General features: G+C 44.4%; 1 protein-coding gene and 1 long non-coding RNA gene across 4 annotated transcripts in view; one reads left to right on the top strand and one right to left on the bottom strand.

Annotated features, from left to right (window-relative positions):
• Window positions 1-752: 752 nt before the first annotated feature.
• The window catches only part of DOCK11 (dedicator of cytokinesis 11), a 123183-nt gene continuing 103672 nt past the window's right edge, over window positions 753-20263 (bottom strand). For 2 of the 3 annotated variants that reach the window (XM_054038901.1, XM_054038902.1), the window contains 6 exons: window positions 20112-20258; window positions 18901-19111; window positions 16840-17030; window positions 15355-15455; window positions 13584-13722; window positions 753-1947 (listed from right to left, as the gene is read on the bottom strand). In XM_054038901.1, coding sequence (XP_053894876.1) covers window positions 1825-1947; window positions 13584-13722; window positions 15355-15455; window positions 16840-17030; window positions 18901-19111; window positions 20112-20258 — 912 coding nt within the window. In that variant the 3' untranslated portion in view covers window positions 753-1824. Of the gene's footprint in view, window positions 1948-2050; window positions 2069-13583; window positions 13723-15354; window positions 15456-16839; window positions 17031-18900; window positions 19112-20111; window positions 20259-20263 lie in introns of all 3 variants that reach the window. The other variant, XM_054038903.1, reaches the window with a different exon arrangement.
• Window positions 10460-16826, top strand: LOC128842751 (uncharacterized). Its single transcript, XR_008446107.1, has 3 exons — window positions 10460-10687; window positions 10852-11073; window positions 16564-16826. It is a non-coding gene; the product is annotated as an uncharacterized LOC128842751 (long non-coding RNA).

Here is a 20263-nt window from a genome sequence, read left to right as displayed (position 1 = left end):
CAACATCTCAGATGGGATACTAGGTCATTCCTGGTCTACCCATCCCCACACCTGAGCTCTGTGCTCTCTCTACCCAGGCACTTCCCTCTGGGGATCTCTCGGTTCCAGTCTCTGCATCTGGTGTTAGGCCTCTTACCTCACTGGAGTAAGATCCCTCTCTGAAGTCAGAGGTCCATCCACAGCGACTCTTCTCCAGGGACAGCAGGTGATACTTTCCAGGTCAGACTTCTGGCCATTGTCAAGGAGACTCCTGACTGAGACCAGGTCCCCTTGCATGCTGGCTGACTGAAGTCCTCCATGTAGGAGGCTCCCCTCTCTAGGAGCACCTCTTATAGATTCAATATTTTGGTGGGTTCCCCAGAGAGCTCACCCTCTAGGCTCAGTTTCTCCTTGGTGCTCCTCCTCATAAGAGCTTCCTGTTGCCCCTTGGAGAATTCTCTTTTAACTGAGTTTAGGTAACCTTTATTTACTAATCAGCCACCTGGGCCAGTTATGGGAAGACTAGGACCTAGCTCCCCATAAAGAACAGCTACCATACATAGAGTGTGGACTATTTGCTATTTAATAACCACTTTTATTATAGAGATTAGAGGTTTAGCATCGAGGTTTGTCACAAGATGTAAAAAGTCTAGTTAATAAAAGTGATTGCAGTCCAAGAAAATTCCAGTGAAAAACCCATCTTTCTTTAAAATGGATCTTGCACAACATTGGAATTTTCTGAAAGGTGCTAAAGCACTTTAGACTCCCAGACCCACTGTAAGAAGGTCTCTATTTATTTATCTCATACATAACATGTAATAATTCCATCACACATGATCTCTCAAGGTTTATTCAGCTTCTAGTCCATGAATGATAAAGAGGAAGAGTATATAAACAAAGGATTATATTATCAGAGATCTTGCTTAGTCATAATGACCGTTCCTCAATCAGACAGTGTAAGAGAGGCAAAAAGCCCGCTGAGGTAAGTCCCCTAGATGCTCAACAAGGATTCCTTTCGATTCACCTGACAGAGTGTCTATTTGTGGACTATGTGGTGTCTGTATTAGGTGTTAATTGTGATATATGCAGGATTCAAACTAAGTCTACCTATTGTATAATAATGCCTCTTGGTGCATGGGTAGCATATACAGCCTAAATCGCTTTCTAGGAGGCCGGATCTCTAGTGAGCAGGGACGGTTCTAAGAATGGGCGAGCAGGGCTGTGGCCCTGGGTGCCAGCTTCTAGGAAGTGCTGTACCACTGCACTACTCTGCCTTTTAAAAATACATTTTAGGCTTGACTGCTGCAGGATGGGGCAGAGAAAACATTTTCTACCATGGCTGGCAAAACAATTAGGGCCACTTCTGCTCATAAGTGCTCTGAGGGCAGGTTGACTTCCACACCGACCTGCATACCCCATGTCCATGAGAGACTGGGAATATAGCAGCAAATATTGCACAGGGGTAATGTCTATACACTGTACTCCACTTTCTACTTACAAAGCAGTTTTACACTTTATTATATTCCATTTTACAACTTTACAGACTACCATTACAATTTCAACTCATACTTAAGCAATTCAGTACATACTTTGATAAATGCCTTTCAGCGTACTGTATATATTTAACTAAAAAAAGTACAAAACAAGCACAGTGGTGTAATTGTCCGGGCACTTTCAATGTTGCTCAGCAAAATAAGCGAGAACCCTGTTTGAAAGCATGTTAATTTTTTGGGAAAAAAATACTGAATGTATACTAGTCACTCATTTGAATTTTAACATCCTTTGCACAGCTCCAAGTATTCCTGAGAAATATCTGTAAAGTGTCACTTTTACTTGTAAATCTCTTTATATTTCGGCAGTGGATCTAAGTGAACCATAACCTCCGTCACCAGATGTCCCACTGATTGCGCAAAAAACGTGTAAGGAGTCATGCATCCAGGGAGAATGCATAGTATCTTCTTGGTACATCTAAACAAAAACAAGGTAGTAATTAAGTCACGTTTCAACTCATTATTCACTCATGATATCACTATTTTAAAAGATACACAAAGCAAAAGTGGCATAGCATTACCCAATTTTGTCTTCAAAGCTGGGTTGCAAAGGCAGCATAACAAAGAAATAAGAAAGAATGGTTATTCAGTAACTACAGTATGATACATATATATTATTAGGTAAATTTCAGAAGAAGAGACTGTTCAGCTTAAAGACAGGCAAGACTCTCTCTAAGAATTCCTTACTGCTATACCTGTATATTTTAACAATAGCTTAGAACAAATGTGATTTAGTTATTTAGTTGTTCAACCAAAATCAGTATTGTATAGTATGATCTGATGACCTAAACACATGACCTAGAAATCAAACTTCATTATACTGCAGCATTTACTTAAAAATGTACAAAATGAAACAGACACACAGCTCCAGAAACTCATATTTCTCAGTCTGATTTCAGTAGATTTAGCTTTATTGCCTTGCAGACTTCTCTAGTTTAGAAAATAAACCTAAATTCTGTGATGCAAATGTCAGGATGAGCGGTAAATACAGATAGGAACCCACTTGGTTGTACAACCTGATGGTAGAAAGATTCTAGGTGCTCAGATCCCATTTAAATAGGTGGGAGTTCTGAGTCTTCCCCACAGAAGCAAATTGACCCTTTGCTGACAATGGATGTCAGTGCAGGGTGGTGAATATAGCATAGTTGCAGGCATAGAGATGAAGAGACTGGTTTTGGTACTCTCTTAGAGAGCATGGTTGTAGAGCTGGTCAATAACGGATTTACTGGCAATTTTGAAAAAAGTCAAAATTGTTTTGGGTTAGAGTGCAAATGAAAATTTTCAGAGAATTCAAAAGTAAAAATTTGTTTAGAGTTGAAGAAAATGTTTTGTTTAGATTGTGAGCAATTTTTTGAATTTTAAAAATATAATTAAAGGAAGATTCTGAATGAAAAGTCTGTTTCAAACCAAAAAAATAAAACCCCTTTCCCGCCCTAAAAAACAATTTGGCAAAATCCACACCAATTCATAAATGTTTGTGTCATCAATCTTGCATTTATTGCCAAAAAAGTCAGGGCACGGTGGGAATTACAACATACTACCTATCTGCTGTACCTTGATTTCAAAGAGCTCCTCCTGGGGTAGGTTACTGGGGGCTTAGTGTACATTCTGTGGGGCACTGGTAAGCCAAAGGAATTACTCTGGATTTACACCGATGGAACTGAGCTCAGAATCTGGCCCATTTTGGGCCATCTAGCACAGTGCTTCTTTCTGTGGTTCCCTGTGTCTTCCAATTGCAGTTCCCCATCTACTTTTGCTTCTACCCTTCTCTTCCCCATCTCTCTCTCTCTTGCAGCTTCCCGTCCCTTCACTATCTTAAGTAACCTGAAAGTGGGCCTCAGGGGGGCATCTAGTGGGTTGCCCTTCTCCCTCCCATATCAAAATAGCATACAATATTTGTTTGTTGGCTGATTTTTTAAAAACATATAGCAACCAATTTTTTTAAAATTTAAATTGGGCCTCTAAACTAACCCAATTTCCTTCTCTGTGTTTAACAAGGAACTTTGCAGAAGAGTTTCATTATGGTAAAACTGGTAAAGATGTTTTGTTGCTATTAAATGCACAAAAGATTCAAAGCCAACCATTATCTACATGTAATAAGTAAGACAAACATGAAGATCAGTTTTGTCTATATGAAGTCTTGGGCTATTCATTCTATACAATGCAAAATGTGGAACCTTCATTAATGAAAACTAATATTCTTAGCTAGCACTTAACCTGAAAACAGCAGATAATGCATGAATACGTTGTCCCATTCATCAAACAGAACAAGATGGTGGATTTTTAAATGTGTTCAGATAATAGGGAGTAGATTAACAATGCATCTCTGTTCTAAGAGCCCCCTACCCGCTGTGATGCTAAGGCGTGGTACTAGCTGATTTGTTTTCAATTTGAATATTGCAGAATTAAAAAACCCTCAAATTCTGGCAGCTGCATGTAAATTCAATAGCTTGGTCAGGCTTACTTGCAAAAAAAGAGTGGAGTAAGCAAGTGCAACTCCTGTGAACTTTTCTGGGTCAAATTCAGCAGTGAAGTAAACAGGGTAATAATATGTGGCGAAAGCACAGCAGGGGGTAGGTAGCAGAAAAAGCAACTAACTAGAAGATGTAAGATAAAGCAGACACCCCTCCCCCCCTTAATACCTTCCTCCTCCCCAACAATCCCAGGGCCAAATTCAGCCCCAGCACAAGAGAGGGGAACTCCCACTGACCTGAACCAACATTGCATCCACTTGGTTTGCAAATGCCAAATGGATGCAAGTTATACTTTGCCACTTACATACATTTTCCTATCAATTTACACAGCTGTTTGTGTCACCACTGAATTTGATGAAATATTTTTCAAGAGACCTGATGATGTATATGAATATAAAATGGTACAGTTATAATAGAAATGAAGGGAACTGTTTAATCAAACAAAAATCATTATTTAGTGTGTGCAGATCCTCCTTCCAGACCAGTGGTTCCCAAACGTTAACAACCTGTGAGCCCTTTCACTAAAATGTCAAGTCTCGTGAACCCCCTCCTAAAAATGAATATTTCCAGGGATTTTCTCCTTTACCTGAGTATAAATTAGAAAAGCAGTGATCTTGGAAATATAAAATGTGTTTTTATGACATGCTTATTACACACTATTTATTATTATTTATCATTACAGTATTTTTATTACATTATGAAAACGACAACACTCTTCCACATAGGCCTGCGCACGGGGTGTGCCCAGGCACACCCTAATGCAGAGGTGGGCAAATGGCTCCACTCTCCCGGTGCGGCAAGCCGAGGGGTCCGCACTCCTGGGCCAGAACGCCCAGCCGAGCGCAGCAAGCCGCCGGCCCCTCCCCGCCTTGCCCCCTCCTCTGGAGCCATGCCGCCTCGCGCACAGCGCTCTGGGGGCCAGGGCTGCGTGCTCCCATGGGGCACCATTTGGCTCCATGGTGAAGCAGACACGCTCCCCCCTCCCCTGGAGCTATGCCACCGTGCGCGCAGCACTCTGGGGGCCAGGGCTGCACACTCCTGCGGGGCAGTGTTTGGCTCCTCGGGGAGGCTAGGAGCCTCATCTCATGGTAAGCGGTCTGGAGCCAGGGGAGTTGGATAAGGGGTGGGGGTAGTCAGGGGACAGGATGGGTTGGATAGGGGTGGGATCCAGGGTGGTGGTGATTAGGGGTGGGGGGTCTCTGGAGGGGGCAGTCAGGGAGCAGGGGGGATTGGATGGGGCATGGGAGTCCCAGGGTCTCTCAGGGGGCAGGGGCTGGATAGGGGTCAGGGCAGTCAGGGGACAGGGAGCAAGGAGGGTGCTGGGGGGGCAGTTAGTGGGGGGGTCTCTGGACAAGGGAGTGGTCAGAGGACAAGGAGCTGGGGGGGTTGGATGAGTCAGGAGTTCTGGGGGGGGCTGTCAGGAGGCAGGGGTGTGGAGAGGGATTGGGGGAGGCAAGGAGCAGGGGGGGTTGTATGGGTCAGGAGTTCTGGGGGTCCTGTTGGGGGTGGGGAATGGTTGGATAGGCATGGGAGTCCCGGGGGTCTGTCTAGGGGTGGGGGTGTGGATAACGGTCAGGGCAGTCAGGGGACAAAGAGCAGGGAGGCTTAGGTAGGGGGTGAGGTCCTGGGGGGCAGTTAGGGGCAGGGGTCCCAGGAGGGGGTAGTCAGAGGACAAGGAGCAGGGGGGGTTGGAGGTTCTGAGGGGGGAAGTCAGGGGGCGGGAAGTAGGAGGGAGTGGATGGGGGTGGGACTAGGGCAGGGCGGGGCTCCCTGGGTGCACACCCTAATGAAATGGGCTGCGCATGCCTATGCTCTTCCAAGATCTCACGTTCGTAGCTTGTATCACTTTGAATAAGCCTGTTATAAGACAAAGCTCATATGTTTCATCAAGGAGTATCAGATGTGAAACAGCATGAAGGTATTTAAGAAGCCAACTTAAAGAGTTCCTCCTATACAAGCATTCAGGTCTTGAGCAGTCCAGGCAAACAACGCACATTACAACAAAGCTTAAACTTGTTCTTCATAATCATTTTAAAAACAATCCTAGCTGCCTATTTAATTTTAAAAACAGCAAAAAATATCCACCTCCCTTTCCATTTCTTATAAGGAGTCTTGAAGTTTAAATCTCCTCAGTGTGATAGATATGCTTGCTTTGATCTGCTTAGCTCTTGGAAGTCCAGGGGCTCTGGGCTGCTGGCCCCATGGTGCCTGGGGTCCTAGGGACAGCTCTGTCTGCCATTAGGGAATCTTTTCCCGAGAACCCCCTGTAACATTTCGCAAACCCCAGTTTGGGAACCACTGCCCCAGACTATTGCAATGTAAAATAATTTTGATTTCACATGTTCATTTAAAATTATACTGTACATAGTATTCTAACCTGTGAGAGATGAAATTATTGTGCATAACATGACTAGGAAATTCTGAGACCATCTTGTTCAATCAGAAGTTACAAACACTTGGAAACACATAGTACAAACACAACTATTCATTTTAGACACTTGGAACTGTAGCTTTGTTATATTAACTTTCTTTTATAAATTAAAGATATGATCCCAGAGGTAGAGAGATCAGTTTGAAGAGCCAACTGGCCTCGGATTTCATACCATGTTAATGGGGATGGTACAAGTTATTTTTCTGCATCTGTTAACACTATGGTATTATTGATCATAGATTACATCTGTACAACACCTTCCACCCAGAAGATTCCCAAAGTGTGATTACAGTGCAGGTATATCTAAGGGTACGTCTATACTACCCACCAGATCAGCGGGTAGTGTTCGATGTATCAGGGATCGATTTATCACGTCTTGTCTGGACACGATGAATCGATGCCCGTACTCCACCTTGGCAGGAGGAGTAAGCCAAGTTGACGGGGGAGCCCCGGCAGTTGACTCGCCGCCGTGAGGAGGGCCAGGTAAGTCGAACTAAGATACTTCGACTTCACCTATGCGAATAGCGTAGCTAAAGTTGCATATCTTAGTTCGAACCCCCCCCCCCCCCCCCCCCGCTAGTGTAGCCCAGGCCTAATGGTATAACACCCACACACCCACTTCATTCCCTCCTGGGTTTTACATGCTGTTTAACCCATTCATTGCTGTTTAGGCCAGGAAGCAGAAAACATCAGACAAATGAGGGAAGGAATTTATATAGGCAAGATGTAACTAATCAAGTTGCCAGCAAGCCAAGACTTATTACTGTATTCTGGCAAAAACTGCCAGAGTTCTTCATGCCTATACATGGCTAGGATCCTAGTTATTTGCATCTGTGAAGGCTGCACCCTAAAGCACAGTATGCTGCAACTCCACAATGAGGCACAGGCTCAAAACAAACTCAGAGGTTAGAGTTCCATCTACTGAATCATCCACGCTTCCATATTCAGGGGCTTGGGTTTTCATATGCAGTTAAATAATGAAAGAAAAATTTGAGCCTGTTTTCAAGCACAAAGAAAAAATCCCATTTAAGTCCTTGACACACAATATAGCCATGTTTGGGTAGCAGACTGAGAGCATGTGTAATTCTGTGGGCAAATTAATGATAGGAAAGTAAGGGAGGTGTCACTTGATTTGTAAAAGTCTACAGGATCATAATTTCAAAAGTGTCACCCTCTACAGCATGACAGGGAGGACTTGCTACCCCCCCACCCCCAGGGCCAGATTAAGGTTATGAGGGGCCTAACTATGAATTATGAAGTCATCAAACGTTCCTCTACATACATATTTACATATTAATTTATGTAAAATTAACAAGTTTATTCTACTCTCACAACAATGAATTCTTCAAACAGATACTTCTGAGTAAGAGGTAGCACGAGGGATGCTATGCTGTCCTTCTCTTAGGCCTCCTTTCTCCTAGGTGGTGGAGTGCTTGTCTGTATGAGGATGAACACTGCAACATTCCCCATCCTGCTCACCTCTTTCAGCCTTGTGCTTCTACCCTCAGCTCTCCCCGGCACAGTGCAAAGCCAAGCCCTGCAGGTGTTTCCCCCAAGCTATGGCCTCTACATCACACACCCTATCTCACTCTGACTGCAGCCTGGGAGGCAGCCAGCTTTTATTATGTAAAAGAAAACCACTCAGGTGTAAAATCCACTGAAGTAGAGGAAGTAGTAGTGGGAAAATGACATTGGGTGGCATTGTATTTTAGGCTGTCTTGCTCTGAAAGCTGCCTCCCAGTGTTGCACTGGCTGAGGATAATGAATTACTGTTTTCACATTGAACCCAAATATTATTTGTGGGATGATACCCAGTTTGCATAGTTAATCTCCAGTGATGCACCGCATCAGGCCATTTTGCCACCAAGCTCTTCCACAATTAGAATAGATAGATAGAATCATAGGAGTGGAAGGGACCTCGAGAGGTCATCTAGTCCAGTCCCCTGCACTCATGGCAGGACTCAGTATTATCTATTCTAGAATGTGTGATCAGCAGCTCTGACATGAGGTTTTCTAAGCATGAGTTCTGTGTGCACCAGCCCCCTACGGTTTGCATGTGATTGTTTTAAGCTTTCTGTAAGAAAAAGATAACAGCTAGAAGTGACACAGATCATTAGATGGCTGCTCAGTCATGATATTTAGCACTTCTGTACTATGTTAGCTCTTCAAAATCACTGTACAAACATTAAACAAACTTAATCTAAAGCCTTTCAGCTTTTGAGTGACTAGGAGTTGACAAAACAGAGCTATTCCCTGTTGTGTTCTCTGCCCCGCTGAACAAAAAAACTTCATTGAAAATCAGCATCTTAAAAAACCCAGTAAGGAGCTTTCAAAAGAACAGTCCAACCAAGGCTGCTGTAGTGACACCCTTGTTACATCAGGTCTGGTGTTTAAGGCTGGTGTAGAATGAAGGGAGAGCTTGCTGTTTCGTTTGCAGGTATAAATCAAGTAGACCTTGCTTATTTTTTTCGTTAAGTGCTCAGAGTTTAGGGGAGGAAAGTGCATGAGATTCTGCTTATACCACATGTGAAAAAGCAGAAGGAACCAAAATCTATTCTTGTGCAAAAATCTGTTCTTCCTGAAGTCAATAAGGCTACACAGGTGCAGCTGTCAGCAGGAATTGGCCTGTGTTCTCATTCCCGTCTCGAATCACATTCCATGCTCACCCAACATTTTCCAGTTGGGAAAGAAGTTAGTTTGAATTGGAGCAGAAAAATGAGGACTAACTTCAGGTTTATTTAGCTTTAAGTTTTTGGAATTAAACTTAAAAGAAATCAAATGTGAGGTACTTTTATGATGGATTGAACAGCTAGAGAACCAACCAGCAAATGGACAGAACCTGCCTTTAGCCTATTCAGCCAGTCTTTCTATCATAGCCTGCTAAGAAGTGGATTTAAAATTCTTGAGGGAGTGGGGAGGAAGAAACCTACAACATTGTATGTTGAGCTTCCTCCAGTGATTTTGCAACCCCTTAAAAGTACAAAGATAGGTTGGCCTGTGGAACTAGGCTGAGCATAAGGAAAGAACTTGGTTGCCTGTGCATCCCAGTACAGAAAAATACACCAAAGAAAAAAAATTGGATGTCTTTGATTTTTAGTACAGTTCAATACAGTATTGAACACAGTGCATCATACCTCTGAAGCCCCTCGCTGGAAGGTTCTGTAAAAGTTAAAGTACAGGTATCCAGAATAGGATGTTTTGTTTTGTTCTTCCTACAAATGTGTGGGAGTTCGTTCCTTATACATGGGAGGGGCAATAGTTCTGGCTGGAACTGGATAGTGTGTGTGCAAGCTTCTCACCCTACCGCTCTGGTACTGCCTCTTCCCCTTCCCATCCCCCTCCCTTTGCCCTGCCCCCCACAGGCACTCACCAGTTGTCCAGAAACGGGACCCAGCATACACAGAAGATGACGGTGATGGGCACTAGGACCCAGGAGGCAGCATCCTGGAGCTGCCTGCCAGCCTCAGCCAAGGAGAGGGTCAGAGGGAGACTCTTCCCTCCCTGACAGCTAAGCAGCGCTCCGGAGAAATTGCGGGTGGGAGGAGCTGGGTGCAGCGGGAGGGGTGGGGGCAAGGCCTCAAACGACACCCACGGCTGGCACAGGTTCCCGTGGTAACCGGATTTTTAGTGTCCGGTACCAGTGTTAACTGGATCCCTGGCAGTGTGTTCCTGCAGCACAGGGCGACGCAGGCTGCCAGCCCAGCTGAGCTCCCTCCAAGCCACAGGGGGTTGCTTTGCCTTTCCTCTGCAAGCTTGCTCCCCCTCACCCGCCCCGGCTCTGCCCCATGCCTGACCAGTGGGGCGTAAAAATAGGAGGGCCTAAGGCTATTGCCTTATTAGCTTACTGGTTAATGCAGCCCTGCCCACCCCCCACTTCCAGCTTGAAGTCCTCTGGTTGGTGGGAATTTTGGTAATACAATGTCATCAGAAGTGGGTCAAGTTGGGTATCATTCCCCTTTCTGCCACCAACACAATGGTACCAAACATGACAAAACTAGAATAATGATCGAGCTGGATATTTGACAGAATGTTTTTTAAAAAAAATCAATGCTTTTGTAATTATACTTTACCACAGGCCTGGGAAACATGCAGCCCTCACAAAGTTACACCTTGGCCCTTGACTGGCAGTACTGTGTTATCAGTTAATGCTCAGAACATGACACCTGAATCATTTTTTTTAATGTTACAGATTACTGTAAAAGGAAGGAGTGCATCAGGTTGATTTGCCATCATTGGGGAAAAAAAAGAAGCAGGTCAGTGGTATTATCAGATTTGCTTATTTTGCCAAAAGAGTTGTAATGAGGCACCGATTAAGACGTCAGAATCCATCTGCAAACAGTATGCCTATAGTTATGTAACAATCCCAAAGTAATTTATTAGAAAATCCTTGATTTTACTTTGGTCTTGATCATTTTAGGTATCAATGGGGAGACAAAGAGTACCAACTAGGAGCCGAATCTTTGGAGGATAAGACCACTGAGGATCTGGTTACACCTAACGCTTGTGGCACCTTACATGCTCTAAGAAATGCACACAAACTGAATATGGCAAGGTTGGAGAGAAAGTACATCAAGCAACAGGAAAATTGATGGGACAAGTGCCAGCTGTGGGCAAGACTTGCCTTATACTAAGTCCCAAGGTATGTGTTTAGAGAAGAACACCTGTTTCTTCTGTTGTGAGCCCAAAGGCATTCATTATTGTGAGACATGGCATTACGAAGCTACTGTCATGCATGGTTCAGTGAAGTTTCTTCGTAGCTCTCACGAAGAGGCTGATGTTAAAATTATCTTGCATGCCATCAATGCCACAAAGAAAGGTGCAACTGAATTCCAAATGTTTGCACAAGACTCAGATGTTCTAGTGCTCTCTGTGCAATTGTGATGGAATGCACACCATACTCACACCCTACACACTATTGTAATAATCTTTGAGCAAAGTATGCCTTGAGAGGTATCATTTGAAAACTCATAACTTGCTGATCAGTAATATCATGGTAAAATGCATGTAGCACCATTAGGTGTAAAGTTATGAACATAAGCTGACATCATGACCGAAGTGTGTTTCCCAGATAAGTCTAAGGAGGGGCTAATCCTGTTTCTCTAAAACAAAGGGCAAGCCGATGCCCCAGCCAGATGTAATAAAGCTGATGGGACATCACATATCAAGTGGCCATTCTTTGGCAAGAAAAGGGGACATGGACAAAGAGATTTAGCAAAAAACAGCTGGAGGTCTCCTTCCTCCATCAGACCTCCATCTCCTGGTTCTCAGCTGGAAATGTTTTTCAAGGGTAGGACTGAAATTATAAAAAGGAGGAGCAAACACCCCAAGAGACCTCGTCCTCTCTCTCCCCCTGTCCATTTCGCTCTTTGCACCTGAGAAGACAAAAGAAGCAGCCGTTGGCCTCTGGGGAAGGGGCCCTGACTGGAAGAGTTTGGTCAGTATCACTCTTGGAAGCATGTGATGAGAAATTTTGCTTTGAATCTAATATAGTTTGTTAAGCTAGGCACTAGAAAGTATTATCTTTATTTTTCTAGTAATCATTTTGACTTTTATGCCACATTCCTTGTACTCACTTAAAATCTCTCTCTTTATAGTTAATAAACTTGTTTTACCTAATCCACTGTGTTTATCTTACAGTGTCTGGGTAACTGTTTAAGATAATAAGCTACTGTATATTATTCCCTTAAAGGAATAATGGACTTAATACATTTGAACTGTCCAGGAGAGGGCTGGGCGGCACAGGACATACATTTATGGGGGGGAATCTGCGATTGGGAATATGATGGGGTCACCCTGCAGAAGTAACCCAAATGTGGCTGGAAGTTTGCAGTTCTACACAGACACACAGGGGGTGGCTGGCATGCTGGAAGGCTGTGGGAGCTACAGCAGCAAGACACTGTAAAGGCACCTAAGGTTACAGGGCAATGATGAGACATCCCCTCACTGATCTGGATTGCACCGTGGTATGTCACAGAGATGCTACCCAAGACTTTCAGAAGATTCTGGTTTTGTGCCTGCTACTGAGGAGCAGAATCGCAGGGTATCCCTCAGAGACCTGTTCCTATCACTCTGCCAGGTCGCCACGCCCTTTCAGAGTGACACTACTGGAGGTTGGCTGGAAAGACCAAATTATCTTACTGGAAGGCTTTTGTTTCACCCTCCAAAGACTCTGTCCTGGCTCTGGAGGTGCTTGGAAGAGCTGAGACAGTCACTGATGAGGTCGTAAGTACGCTGGAGGTGATTACATGCCAAGTTCGCCATTTGAAGACCAACATTACGACACTTGCCAACATTACATTGGTAGACGTTTTCCAAGAGGCAGGCAGACAAAGCAAAACTGCCATTGAGAAGGGGTGCTGTCTAGAGGACAAATTATCAAACAATGGAATGGCTCTGGGATGATCAAACATATCCAAAACTACCATCCCCTATCAGGCATGAAGAGGTGTTGAAGGATGGACTGATCACACTAGTCATGTGTGAAATACCATGTGCTTCCCAATCAATCCTTCAACTAATAAAATGCTTGTGTGCAAAAACCAGGTGCTCACCACCATGCAAATGTTTAGCCAGCAGCCTTCCTTGTACAGAGAAGTCCAAGTGTGATATGGATGAGAATCAGTGTGACAACGGGTCTAGCAGTGATGCCCTAGATGGAGAGGACTTTGATGAATAAATATTTTCAGTCCTACATGTCAAGGATAACTTCCCTAGGATTGCTAGAGATCAATGTCCTTGTTTATGTAAGCAATGCATTCCTGTGTTAGAGTATAATTAAAAAAACATTGATTTTCAACATTTTCTCCAATAGGTAGCTATATGATTGTTCTGGGTTTGCCATGTTTGGTACAACTGTGTGTGTGGAAGAAAGGGCTTGCAAATGATACCCAGCTTGACCCATTTCTGAAGACATTGTATTATCAAAATTCCCACCAACTAGAGGACCTGGAGTTGGCCACTGGGGGGAGGAGGGAAAAGGGAGGGAGGGAGTCCCTCCACTGAAATGATTCTGTAGAATTTTCGAGTCAGATGACCCCTCTTTTATTCTTCCTATCACTAAGTTGCCCATGGAATGTGATTTCACTACATTGTGCTCACAGACTAGAGACAATATTTCAGCATAGTTTTTGGAGTCTCTTTAATACATGCCTGTTCATGGATGATGTCGGAAAGCTCTTTCACCATGTCTCTGAAGTTTGATTTTAGTCCTTCATGGTACTCTACTTGGTCCTCCTTAATGAGCTGCTCATTGAGTTCCAGAGCAAGTCCACAGGCCTGTATAAACTTCCTGGGGATGAAAGAAATAGGCCCTGGGCATTATTATTTCTCATTCACATTTACAGATTGGAGCCAAAAAACAAACGGATGTGTGCGACTTTGTTTACAAATTTGCCCCATGGGCAAGCACAAGGCAACAGCTAATCCAAAAAGCAACCCACAGGTTCTCTCTTGAGTGGCACTGAGCAAAAAAGGATGTTTGTATTCTATTCCCGGCTGTTACTGTTACTCTTGGATTAAGTTCTCTCTTTCACATAACCGCTTCTCCCCTGTCTGAGGCTGTGGTGAAATAACCGTGTGCGTCTGACTTTCAAAGGCTGTGTTATGAAAGGGATAGAGCTGCCGGGACCGCAAGATTGCGCAGCAGGGTTAGGGGTACAAAATGTCTTCCCTCTTTCTTTCGTGGCAAGCATAAGTGTCCGGCACTACTTCCCAGGGGTGCCCAGTGCCCCAAAGGGGACAGGAAAGAAGACTCCACAGCCTGCTCCCCCTGTGTATTGGTCAGCTGTCTGGGGTGGGAGGCAGCTGCACCCAGCAAAGGGGGCAGCAGCAGGCGAGCAGGCTGGGCGTGCCTCATTGCTCCTGGAGGAATTCTAGATACCAAAGGCAGACTAGTAGGAAGGAGGAGAGAGGGAAGGACAAAAGTGGGGAAAAAGCTACAATGGCCCTAACTGAATGGAGGACGGGAAGTTAGCTATTTAATATACTTAGTTATCTCTTGGAAGGCACAGAGTTGGGCACAATTCTAAGACCACAGAGAGAATGACAGGATAGATTGGTAGGTAGATAGACTGACAGATAGACAGACAGATGCAAGACAAATTCTTGTTTGAAATCAAATATCTTTGCAAAAGTAGCAATGGGAGCGAGAGTAATGGAACCACATGGACAGTAAATGGATTTATTTATATATTTTGAAGTTCTTTCCAGTTTGACAGTCCCCCTAGAAAAGTCTCTCTTGAAAGATCAGGAAATGAAGCATAATTTGAGAAAATTCACACACACACACACACACACACACACACACACACACTCTCTCTCTCTCTCTCTCTCTCTCTTTGTTTTTTAGCGAGACATTTCCCCTTTTAAAAAACAGTTTTGTCTAGGTGTTGAGACTGGGCACCTGATAGCTCATGAAAGCTCTAGTTTTAAAAACAGAGTCAGCTTCAGTATGCAGCAACTGGTGTATTTATAAATTAATTATTATCATCATCATCATCTTATGGTATTTATTGTAGCCCCAAGTGCCTTAGTCATGAACCAGGATTCCATTGTGCTAGACGCTGTACAAACCCAGAATGAAGAGAGAGTCCCTGCCATCTAAGACAAGAGACACATGGATGGATACAGGCAGACCGATGATGGGGGAGTATAAAAAAATGAGACAGTATGGGTCAGCGTGACGGGCAATGGTCTCAGGGTTAGGAGGAGGCAAGATGTTCTGACTAGGATTCGGTAAGCTCATCATGGTCAGGATACTTTTGGGCCAGGAAAGTGGAAACCAGTCTCCTTCCAAAATCAGAAGGACAGTACAAAATCTTTGAATTAGTATTTCAAATCTTAACTCTGATAATTAAAAATATAAGAAAAACCATATAGCCCATTATGGCCAGCAGGCTAATTCAATTACTTAATAACCTACCTGAACATTTCTTTTAACTCATTCACCTTCTTAGTGGGATATTTGCTGGCCTGATTGTCATTCAGGAAAGCTCTAGCATAGGCCAGCGGACCAGCATTAACCTAAAACCCAAAATGTGAGAACTCATTTATGCTGCAGCTTTTAGGTTAATTTCAGAGGGTAAGAAGTTTGTTTTATTAGAAATATTACTTAAGCTATTACTTCATGCCACTAGATGTGCATTTCTATATGGTCATGGGATAGCAATACTATAGTGCTGTTTATGTAACAGAACAGAAGGCACCTGTAGTTCAAAATGTTAGGCTTTACTTTTGGGAATGGAAAAAATTTCTTTACTGATATTCTGAGTAATTTTCAATAAGACATTATGATGATATTGTCTTGATAAGTATATCTTCATACAGAATTAACAATATTAAGCAACATATTGAATCTTGACTACATATTATGATGTTATGAACATTTCCCTTTTTTCCCAAAAATTGTTTAAAGACATTATATTCAATATATTCCTGGTTTGAATCTCTTTAAGAGGGCAGCTCCTAATATAAACCTTTCAGTCCTGTTCAAATTCTATTGCTAATGTTTGTTTTATTTCCTTCAGGATGTTTTTCCAATTTTTTATTTATTACCACTAGTCCCATATCATGTGCATGAAAGAGGGCCTGGCTGTCTTGCATTTCATACAGATATCTGGGGCAATATTATATATTTTATTATATTGACATGGAGAAACACCCTGTAAACTAAAAATTACTGAACTTGCACTATGTTAATAGTCGAGTCAATATCCATTGTCTGCATCATCTCATCCCATTATTTTGCTGTTATTTCACATTTACAGTCTCATGAAATTACACATTCTAGACATAATCTTGAATGCTGCTTACTTTATTAAAAATCACTTTCAGAGAAGAAAAGTACCAACCAAGCTATCTGCATTAGAAAATTTTACACACGGGTTTGAAGTTTCAGCAATCTAGATACACTAAAAAGAATGCATGATATGAGTTTATCAGCTACAATGGTTTGCTTTAAGGGCTGTGCTAGACTTTACTTTTCTATTTATAATCTTTACATACAAAAAGAAAAATGAAGAAATTGATATTCCTTCATTTCCTTTTTAGGGAGTGACCTCTTGACATGGGCCATGTCTCAGACTGGGGACAAGTCAGGATTCATGAAGCTGTTTCTGTCTGTCTTTTCCAGGTCAGTCTTTCAGAGCTGTTAAATATAACCAACACCTGCCACAAACAAACAATGGGCAAATACATATGGGCCTGATTCTGCGAACACAACTGGGCATAGTGTTTACTCCCATCAGTAGTCCCATTGACTTACAGTGGTAAGTACTACAGTAGGTATTGTTGGCAGGATCTGGCCTGCAGTGCTCCAATGAGCTAGTTAATGATTTCTGGAAAGTAAACAAGCTGTTCTGTCAACAGAGTAATGATTTCAAGGTGCTGTGCTAATGACGGGCCTTACCTGTACGGAAACACAACCTTGCAACTTGAGCTGCAGCTGGATCATGTCAACCTCACTGGAAGAGCAGAGTTTTTGCAGCTCTGCTGTCTTGTCTTTTATCTCATCAGTAGCAACATCAATTGGCTTGAGATTCACCTGTTGTTCGTTATTTACTGGAATTCTCTTCTTCACATATGGAAACGAGTTTGAAGCTATTAAACATAACAAACAGAATGTAGAGTCTGAAAATCTTCTCAGTAGACCCCTTCCCAAAGGCTCACAGAACAGGTCTAGACAGGTCCCTATCCTGAGGATTTCACAAAGCGAAGGTAAAATCCTGGCTGTGCTGAAGTCAGTTGTAGTTTTGCTACTCAGTTGCAAGAGGAGTCAGGATTTCATCCATAGTGTTTAGGCATGACATGATCACAAACAAGAGGGGGAGGAAGTGGTGAGGTTGAATAAATCAGATCTAAAACAATATGGAGACTCAGTCCATGTCCAATTAAAATTAAAAATTCTGCACAGAATATTAAAAATTTAAAAATATTTTAAAATTCTGCAAAATTCTGCAAATTTTTTCAGTAAATAAATGTGGAGGCTCCAGCATGGCATTGGGGAGCACAGATCACTGGCTGCACAGAGGTGGGACAGGGACTCGATGGTGAGGCTGCACCCAATCCTGACACAGCGCCAGGGCTGGGCCTGCCCCAGAAACACCTCGGGAACCCACTCCTCTGTGCCAGGCACACCAGGTGTGGGCAGGCAGGCTCAGTGTGGAGGGCTTAGTGGGGGGGGATCCAGGTGTGGGGTGAGTGGGTTCTGTATGGGGCAGTCTGGGTGCAGCAGCTCAGTGGGGTGGGGGGTGCCAGGGGGATCTGGATGCTCAGGTGCTCAGTGGGGGAGGAGGGTCTGGATGCAGGGGCAGTTGGACTCTGCAGGGAGGTCCCAGGTGAAGGAGGCTGGGGCTCAGCATGGAGAGTCTGGGTGCTGGGGAGTGGAGCTTGGTGGGGTGAGGATCCGGGTGCAGTTGGTTGGGGCTCAGTGGAGTGGGGGTCTATGTGCGGGTGGCTCATTGGGGTGGTCCAGGTGCACAGGAGGTGGGGCTCATCGTGCAGGGGGTGATCTGGGTGCAGGAATGGGAAGGCTGGTTGCGGGGGTTGGGGCTCAGTGTGTGTGGGGGTCTGAGTGCAGGGGTGGGGGTTCGGATGCAGGGGAGTAGGGACTCGGCAGGGTTCCAGATGCATGGGGGTTGGGCTCAGCAGGGAGGGCCTTGTGCAGGGGGCTGGGGCTCAGCAGGGTGGGGGTTCTGGGGCAGGGGGGTTGTAGGTGTGGGGAGTGAGGCTTGGCGGGGGTACTGGGTATACGGGGTGTCCAGATGCAAGAGGGTTTGGAGGACAGGGGAGCTGTTCCCCATACAGTGACCCCGCACTCCAGAGTTGAGGAGTGATAGGGACAGGAAGCGGGGTGTGGTGGAGCCAGGGGAGGTTTCTGTGGGTGGGTCTGACCCGGCCGCTTTGTGCAGGGGAAGTGCACTCCTCCCCCATCCCCAGCCCAGCCTGGACTAGCAGCTAAGCCCTGCACAGAGTAGGGCTGAGGAGGGCCAGGTGTGCGGGGGTGGGGCTTGGCAGGGTGGGAGTTCAATTACAGGGGGCTCCTCCACCTCTGCCCCCGCAGTGATTTACTTCTCCGCCGGCTGCTCTGGGAGTCTGAAAGGAAACGCCCATGCTGCTGGGGAGAGGCACATGACCATTCTTGCAGCTTCCCTTTGCTTTCCCGTCAGAAAGTAATTTTTCTGCGGGGAAGTAAAGAAATCTGTGGGGGCCATGAATTCTGTGCCCACATAATGGTGCAGAATTCCCACAGGAGTAATTTGAGATCCAGGCGTTAATACTGTAATTAGCTGACACTTTAAACATTCTATATGTGGAAATAAAATGTAACAAACCGAAAGGAACAATTCTGCATGATTCTAAGTTACAGGAGGTATTCCTGCCATTTTTTGGAGATTAATCAGCTGTGATTTGTGTGTTAAAACAATATTTGCTGATTCCTATTCCCTAATGTTTAGAATGTCCTACTCACTAGTTAGAATGGTCCGTCTTTTGCACTGCTCTTCCACAGAGCCATGTTTTTTCCCAGATAAGGTATAAGGAGATTCAAATACAAATCTGCAAATGTTGTGATTTCTTTCAAACTCAGTCTTTCTTTCAGAGAGTTCTTTGTCTTCAAAGTAGGGCTTCACATAAGTCACTTGAATATGAGCATATTTGGGATCAAGATCTTTGACATTGACCTATGATAGAAGAGAGTTATTTACTAAAAGAGGAAACAGGCACAAACTATATTAACGACCAGTTTAGAGATTCACATATTTATCCATCCTGGGTGTAATTCACCCCATGCAGAGGACCTGCATGAATCCTATACATCACTTTAGTTCCACTTACACGCTATTTCAAGGGCTTAAGTGGCACACAGGCCTTGGACTGACCCTGCTGCCTCGGGTGAATTTCACCCACAAGAATTCCTTTGGACCTCTGCCAGACAGCGTCAGGTTGCTTATGCGATAAGCTCCCAGCACCTTCACACAGTAACGGCCTTCCCCTGCTCACATAGCACTATAAAGACACAGTCACACCCTGTGATGGTGACAGACATTTCAAAGCTACTGCAAGTAGTTCCTGTGGTCAAAACACTGTCAGGTTTACGCTCAATAAAAAACACAATTTACTGCTAGAGGGATGTGCGATTGCAGCAGAACGGCCATGTCAAGCACCTGCTGCACGGGAGGAACTCCCATGAATGGAACACATCCTAGGGAAATCCCACCGCATCGTCCTAGTAAAAGGGAGGAGTTTGCAAAAGGGACTAGGGGCATCTCATGCCTGCCTGGCAAGTCCTGAGGACCCATAGCCAATCCTGTCCCTGACTATATGGGCATCAGCCCCTCTATGCTGCTCCCTGCTTTCTGCCTCTGGCTGCGTGTCTCAGTCTGGAGAGGGTGCAGAGCATGAGTTAATACTTCATTCACTGTCACCTGGAAGCCCTCCAGATCCACCTCCTTCTGGTCTGAGACCTGCCTCCTCCAAACCTCACAGGGCCCCGACTGTGTGATGTTTACATGGAGGGAGTTCTATAGGAGTGAGGAGGACAATCCCAAAGGATTGGGGATGTTAAAATGGAGTCTCCATTCCTCTGAATCTCTCTACTCTACAGCCTAGAGCTCACTCTTCCAAGCATTTTGTTAGCAGGGCTGTCTAGACTCAGTGACACCACATGCCGTTTAACTCCACCTTATTTGAATCCTGGATAATTTTTACATTCTCTGCTCCGAATTTTTCTCCATAAAGTTTAAGAAGTCTCAGGGAGATCTCCGACAGGCCCGTCAGCTTGGGTTCCTTGTAAATGTATTCTTTGCCATCCTCTTCTTCAAAGAAAGTCTAGC

The sequence above is a fragment of the Malaclemys terrapin genome, chromosome 9 (genome assembly GCF_027887155.1).
Source record: "Malaclemys terrapin pileata isolate rMalTer1 chromosome 9, rMalTer1.hap1, whole genome shotgun sequence".
Taxonomy (NCBI): domain Eukaryota; kingdom Metazoa; phylum Chordata; order Testudines; family Emydidae; genus Malaclemys; species Malaclemys terrapin.
The sequence above is the reverse complement of the archived record's forward strand: the minus strand, read 5'-3'. Positions and strand labels throughout refer to the sequence as shown.